This window comes from Callorhinchus milii, unplaced genomic scaffold, assembly GCF_018977255.1.
Source record: "Callorhinchus milii isolate IMCB2004 unplaced genomic scaffold, IMCB_Cmil_1.0 Scaffold13, whole genome shotgun sequence".
Lineage (NCBI taxonomy): Eukaryota > Metazoa > Chordata > Chondrichthyes > Chimaeriformes > Callorhinchidae > Callorhinchus > Callorhinchus milii.
This window is the reverse complement of record NW_024704754.1, coordinates 7789469-7796864: the sequence shown is the minus strand read 5'-3', so window position 1 is coordinate 7796864 and position 7396 is coordinate 7789469. Positions and strand designations below refer to the sequence as shown.

General features: G+C 38.3%; 1 protein-coding gene across 1 annotated transcript; it reads right to left on the bottom strand.

Annotated features, from left to right (window-relative positions):
• Positions 1–1890: 1890 nt before the first annotated feature.
• nkx2.5 (NK2 homeobox 5) lies at positions 1891–5273 on the bottom strand. The gene is made up of 2 exons (XM_042340014.1): positions 4830–5273; positions 1891–2547 (listed from the first exon to the last, which is right to left on the bottom strand). The coding sequence occupies exons 1-2, from the start codon at positions 5161–5163 to the stop codon at positions 1949–1951; spliced, it is 933 nt and encodes a 310-aa protein (XP_042195948.1). The 5' UTR covers positions 5164–5273; the 3' UTR covers positions 1891–1948.
• Positions 5274–7396: the final 2123 nt, after the last annotated feature.

Below are 7396 nucleotides of genomic sequence, written 5' to 3'. Positions count from 1 at the left end.
TAACTTGCTTCTCTGCATAAAGTGGACTCAGAATTCGCATCAATACAGTAGTATTTTTACATTGTTCTATTAATCAAGAGGGAGAGGCCGACCCACACATATATAAATATACACTTTATAGCTCATAGGCACAGACTCACCCAGGTTATTCAGTTGGGTCAATAGCTTTTCCCAAGTGGCCATTCTTTATACATGACCCGAGACAAGAAATGTTGGCAGGCTATGCACATTGAAGGCATCATAGTGGGCCCTGATCTGTTCTCTACACAAGATAATTTTCATCAAAACTGAGTAGATAGAGAACAGAGGCCTGAAATGTGTCATGACCTTAGCCTTATGAGATTGAAAATTAAGTTGATAATAATCCTTGCGTTTGATATAGCGCATTATCAAGTCGTTGAAATATCTCAAAGCGCTTCACAGAATATACTGTAAAGTAAATTTTTGTGGGTGAAACATGGCAGCCAATTGTGCACAGCAGTGTCCCACAAATAGTTGTGGATTGAGTGTCCACATTATTATATTTTTAAGGATTATTACATCCAGAAGGTGATTTTCAAAATAAATTTTATAAATTTACGGGGTTAATGACCCTTTAAAGGTTGTACACAATTGATTTTTTTTGGTTGGGGATACAAAGCCTTAAAATCAGTCTTAATTTGGAACCTGGTGTTCTATAGTTCTGAAAAAAATCACTTTGAAATCAATCTGAATTTACATTGTTTACAAAATCCGTAAGAATAACAACTTGCATTTACATAGCGTTCTTCATGTTTTGGACAAAGAGCTTTACAAAGATGCCAAGCGTGGAACAAGTGGAGAGGGGGGAGGTGAGCACAGTAATGGTCTAAGAGGTAGGTTTTAAGACAGGAATTAAAGAAAGAGAGATTGGGGGAGGGCAAGATGGAGGGGCAGAGGAGGTGAATTCCAGAATTAGGGGCATATTATCCAAAGGCTAAGTAAGATATGAGAAATACTGAGTCTCAGGAGGTCTTGGATACTCTTAAGCAAAGTGATGGGTTTCTGCATGTTTCAGACATCCAACTGCCCAAAAAAATAGGTGGTGCTTTTAATTCACTAGGTCCATCCAACATGTGGCCAAGTTTTTATTAAATAAATTCATAAATTATATTAACAATGCATATAAATAAGTGACCAATTCTTCCAAGATCTTTCTTTTTCCCCCCCAAAAATGTTTATTTTGCAACCACAACAAAATCACGTTGCTTGGAAATGGGAACACAAATGCTCGCAAACCAACTTTTTCAGGAGATGCTGTAGCAAAAAGGAAGGGAAATAGAAAAGAGTGACATTGTGACTTTCATACCAGCCTTTACATAATAATAATAATCCTTGCATTTGATATAGTGCCTTAGCACGTCATTGAGACGTCTCAAAGCGCTTCACAGAATATAGTGTAAAGTGGATTGACTTTGTATTTTGTGGGCAAAACTCGGCAGCCAATTGCACAGAGTAGCATCCAGCAAACAGTCGTGGATTGAGTGCCCAACTTGTTTTTGAAGGGATTATTACCCCTGGAAAGCAATCTGCCAATCGACTAACAACCAGGTTCATATTTACTGATGGGTGAACAGAGGCATGTAGAGCAAGGAAACTTGCCTAAGGTTACACCCAAGTTGGGAATCGAACTTGGGTCCTCTCGCTTGCGAGACAAGCACGCTAATCACTATGCTTCGGAACTTTGCCTGACATAAAGGGGCAGGACAAGAGAGGGAAGGGGAGGTATCTATGAGCGTTTACAGCTACCCCAATACTTTGTCCAGATTACCTGCTTTAGGAGCTCGATGTTAGATTAATAATAATCCTTGCATTTGACATAGCGCCTTAACACATCTTCAAGACGTCTCAAAGTGCTTCACACAATATATTGTAAAAAGTGAATTGACTGTATATTTTGTGGGCGAAACAATGTAGATTAAGGTTGGCATTACCAGGGTCGGATGCCATGCATTGTGGAGACACCGCTATTCTGGTGGATCTGAGTCTGAACAGCAGGGTTCAAGTCATTGACACCAAAATTCATGTGCATGAAACCACTCTGTGATGTGGAGGAGGGAATGGCTTGCACCCCAGGGTAGTTGCAGCTGTAGTTGGCGTTGGAAGCCCCATTGGTGTAGTTGACATAGTTTGGATAAGTGCCATAGGCGTAAGGGCTGATATTCATGTTGTACTGTGAAGTGTAAGGTGAAGGATCAGCTAGGCACGATTTCCCATCCCTGACCAGCACTGGCACTGAGATCCTTCTAGGACCTGGAAGTCCACCTATCTCCAGTGACTTGTCCTGGCGCTGCCTTTTACACTTGTACCTGCGGTTTTGGAACCAGATCTTGACCTGGTTGGTGGTTAGCTTGAGCAGGTTGGCCAGATGGTCTCTCTCAGGGGCGGACAGGTATTTCTGCTGCTTGAAGCGCCTTTCCAGTTCATAGACCTGAGCCTGAGAGAAGAGCACTCTTGGTTTGCGCCTCCTCCGCCTGGGACGCTCCACTTCCAACACTTTCTTCCCTTCCTTCTCCACCAAGCGGCACTCTACACAGGCAAAACAAAGTGGTCAGAGCCGCTCTCCTTAATCTCTCTCCCAGTCCCATCATATGTTTAATTTCCTTCCCCCAAAAAATAACTTTCAGAACTCCTGTGCCCAGTTCAGAGACATTCTTTCAAAGGAGAAAAAAAAGTTTTAATCAAATTAACATGTTTTTGAAACCTTTCTTAACTTTGTTAATCAAATTTAAGACAAACTTTTAATTAAGTTTCACAACCTTGCTAATTGAAGTTAAAAAAAATGAAGCTTAAATGAAACTGAACAAGTTTTTAAACTTTGCTGATGAACATTAAGAGAATTAATGTTTGAATTAAATTTAACAACTTTCTAATCAAAGTTAAGAAAATTAAAAACTAAATTAAGTTTACCAAGTTTTAACTTTGCAAATGAAAGTTAAGAAAATTAAAGTTTTGATTAAATTTAATAAGTATTTTAACATTGCTAATCGAAATTAAGAAAAGTAAAATTTAAATAAAGTTAAATTTGACAAGTTAAAAAAAGTTAAAAAAGGACACAATGCAATACTTTAAATTCTGCTGATTCCCAGCACCCAAAGCAGACCCGGGACATAGTGAAATGACTTGAGAATTGAGAGGCGAGGACACAAAACTATCAGTATTCATGTGAATATCTTTTCGTTAAAGGCAAGCTTTTCTATACAATGCTCGGGATTTTTATAATGGTGTAACATTAACATTCAGAATGCTACAAGTTTAGGGTGTTTGGGCATTGCCAGCCAGAAATATATCTATTTGTAATTCAGTAATAAAAAGGATCCACTGACAAGGTCAGGGTGACCCGCCGGGGGATTGAGAAATTACATTTAAAAACACTTCTTGTATATTGCAACCCTTTTCCTTTTTCTTGCTCCATGTCATTTTTTATCGTAAATTTCTGTTCACAATTTCATACTCACAGGCAATTGAAACATAATGTTGTTCCAACTAAATAAAAAAACACACCAGAGATTGGTTGGTTTATTTCGGTTTTTATAACCTATGTTATTTATTGCACCTTAATATTCCCATTTAATGCGTCTTGTTTTCTGTGAATTAGATTTTATTTAATAATAAAAACAAAAAAATTAAAAACACTTTCAAAGAATTCGTTTGGAAATGCTATAAAAACCAACGCGGCTTTAGAAACCAAACCATTTTTTTTTAAATCTGAAATATACGTTATAATCGGCGATCAATCTTAAATCCTGAATTCTTTCTCCAGAATGTTTCCACTGATCGAGAGTCTCTCTGAACCCACACAACGATCTTTTCACAAATCAAAGCATTGCCTCAATATAGACATCGAAACCTCAAACGTAGCCGAGAGGATTCAAACCTCAATCTCACTAATGCTTTCATTTTTTAAAATTTATATTTCAGTAAAAGGTTTGGCCGGGAAGGGTTTAAATGATAAAGTATTAACACCGGCTGTGGTTCTGACCAGACAAATGGTCCCTCGTCAACAATTCACTTTTGAATTGTTTCTTGTCTTCAAATATCTATTAAATTGCGTGTTGACACACGTATAACGAGTACATAAAGAGTTTTCACAACTGGGAGCTATTATATCTAGTTTAAAAGCAGTAAAATAGACATGTTAAAACGAATTGTGTTACTTTACTAATCTGAGATTTTTTTTACAAAACTCACATGTATTTTAGGCAATTGGTGATTGCAATAATCCGCTAACGAGAGAATTATTTTAGGCGATTCGTGTGTGTTTGTGTAAAAAAATAAAATCTTGAAGATCAGAACAATGTTTGCACTGAACTACCGATTACTTTACTTTAGGCTCAGGGAACTGATACAAGTGATATCTAGACCATTGTATCAGGCTGTAATTGTTAATTTCAGTGCATAATACTTAATTTAAAATGAACTGCGTTCACCCGTCATCTGATATACATATTTGACAATTATAATATCATGGATTTGGTGCCGTTTATGAAGACTGACTCGGTAGACAATTGTGGTTTACATGACCTTTTTTTCGCCCCAAAAATATACACTTTACAGTTTTTCACGTGAAGCGCTTGGAGACGTCTCAACTGTATGATAAGGCGCAATATCAAATGCAAGGATTATTATTTGTTTAAAAACATTGTTGAGACAATGCATTGTTGAGACAATGCTTTTCAACACTATTTGCAATGTTCTGGGTTTGGTGGGTGGATGGGGGCGATGGGGGGGGGATGGAGGGGATGGGGGGGTGGGGGGGGTGGGGGGGTGGGGGGGTGGGGGGGGTGGGGGGGTGGGGGGGTAGAGCTTGCCTTTTTCACTTTTCCCGCTACATCCATTGCTTGTCTTGGCTTCTCTGCTGTTGTTGCTGTTGTCTATGTCCATTTCCAAGTAATCTGCCGGTAAAACGCTGCAATAGTTTGTCTGGTTCCTGCCCGGGTTTGAGTGGCTCAGGGAGTCGATGAAAGGCGCTTGAGGGTCAGTTTCCCCGCAGGAGTGTTTGATCCTCCCGATGATACACGATGCAGGAAACGGGATAGACTCCAAATCAGCCGATCTGGGCAGAGGCGCTATCTCTGGTCGCTGCTGTAGATTTAAAATATCCTTTACAGAGAATGGAGTGGATGTCGCTGAACAGGCAAACATGGTCTGTAAGAGGCGAGTAGTGTCGCCAGATTATCTCAGACAGAGTACAGTATAATGGCTCGACAACGGGAGAGGGTTGTTATTAAAATAGTTTGATTTTCACTCAGATTCTTCCCACACAAAAAATATTAGCTGTGCATTTTAAGTATTCCGCTACACGCCCTCTATTCCTCTCTGTGATTTGACTGAAGGATGTAGTTGTGGACGAGGTGTGTGACATCAGTAAATGGGAGGTCACATTACAGAGAGAGAGAGAGAGAGAGGCCAACGTTTACACACGTCGATTGGATTAGGGGGCACTACATTGACGATCACACGCCCTGATAATATACACCTAATATGGCCTAAGCATCGCTGGCCCAATGCATTAAATATATTCTCCACCTATTTATTTCTCCAACACTCTGCGATAGTAATGTCCCTTTCACAGAAAGCTCGACAACAAGTAATGATTGGAGAAAGAGACCACAAACCAACAAAATAATAATAAAAAAAACATTTTCTACTTATTCCAACAGTTATTGGGTCGTAGTTGCAAGACCGCCCCCCCCCTCCCCCCATAGCATCGTTTCAATGCAACACTTTTCTCATTGTTAAGAAAATATTATACCCATTCTGACTGACCGAAAGACAATCGAAACTTGAAAATAAAGGTTTAACTTCTACGAGAGATTTGCTTGCACACCACGCCTGCAGAGAGAACAGCAAAGGCACCTGACTTCATAAAATAATAATATTAATAATAATAATCGTTGCATTTGATTTAGCGCCTTATCGTGTCGGTGAGACCTCTCAAATCGCTACTGTAAAGTGAATTTTTATAAAATATAAAATTGTTTGTTTTATAAAATATAAAATTGTTCATATATTTTTATTTATATACTTGTAATTGAAAAGGCGCACAATCTGAAGGGGTTTCGATATTTTCTGACTGTCTGTGCGATCAATGATGATGATCTTTTGCAGAGAATCAATGTCAATCGGGATGTTTTGTCAGCAGAAAGGGTAATTTAATGAAACAACTTGCGTTTTCTGGAACTTGGACAAAACTTGGATCGATAGGCAGTGGGGCTGAGAGTAACACACCTTTGCCAGGGAGGTGATTGCGAGAAAATCTAGTATTTTGGTATTCTTATTGCATTTAAACCCTGACAGATCGCACTGAATGTGAATTTGGCTGCTGTGAGTGGATGACCAGCCGCAATGTGCTCAGAGACAAAGCAAATTGCAGCAAATTTGCTATCTCTCCACAACCTTCTTAAAAAGTCTTGGGGAGGGGGTGGGCGGAGGTGTGTGTGTGTGGTGTGGAGGGTTGGTGGGTGGTAATAAGGATGTACTGTATATTTGAACAGTGAATAGTGACCACAGTTTGACAGCTCACAACTCCTGGTCGCTTACCTAAAGCGTGAGAAGAGAGAAACCAGAAGAGGCGACAAGTCTTGGGGGAGCCGGGAAGTTGTGTCTCAAAGAAAGAAAACACACACACACTTCAGATACTTCAATCCCTGATAAGGGAGTCTGGAAGAGAGACGATTAAAAGGCTCCAATTATAAAGAGGAAACAGCAATCAGCGAGTCAACAAAATTAAAACATGACAAAAAAAACTCAACAACACAGCGTTGGACGAGACAGACTGGTAACATTTTAGTGGCTGCTGCTATTTGCTATTTAACTTGTAAAAAGTTGTGATGTTTAATGATCTAGTTTTATTTATTTATCGGAATCAATTAATACTAAACAGGTTTCAGCCAGTTGCACCGAAATCCTTTATTAACTCATTTATCAAATAATGAAACTTATTTTATTTAAAATAAAATCTTTTTATCTATTTAATTCTTATCTATTTAGATAAAATATTTAATTCTCGTTTCTTTTGAACAAGATTATTTTATTTTAATAAAAATAAATATTTTTAAAATAAAATATTTTTTAAATAAAATAATCATCTTCAAAAGAAACGATAATTAAGTATTATTGAAACAAATCTCTCTAATTTGTATGTGTTGAGTCCCGCGTTATTGGAATCAGCCGTATGAACGATTTGCTTTTTTTTACGAAAAGTGAACATAATAAAGTGACACTTAGTGAAAGGGAAATACTGTGTCTAATTATAAACTGGATCCCATATTGGTGGTTAATAACGCGAAAGTTATTGTTCTAGCGAATTCACCAGAAGAAGGAAACACATCTATATTTTGTTGCTTGGTGATCTGAGAAGACCTTTCACATCATT

What these genes read in the sequence shown, in the direction of transcription:
- nkx2.5 (XM_042340014.1), bottom strand. Translation starts at nt 5,163, where the DNA reads ATGTTTGCCTGTTCAGCGACATCCACTCCATTCTCTGTAAAGGATATT. An exon ending in TAGCGGGAAAAGTGAAAAAG is followed by an intron (nt 2,548 to 4,829) that starts GCAAGCTCTACC and finishes TTGCCTGTGTAG; the next exon opens with AGTGCCGCTTGGTGGAGAAG.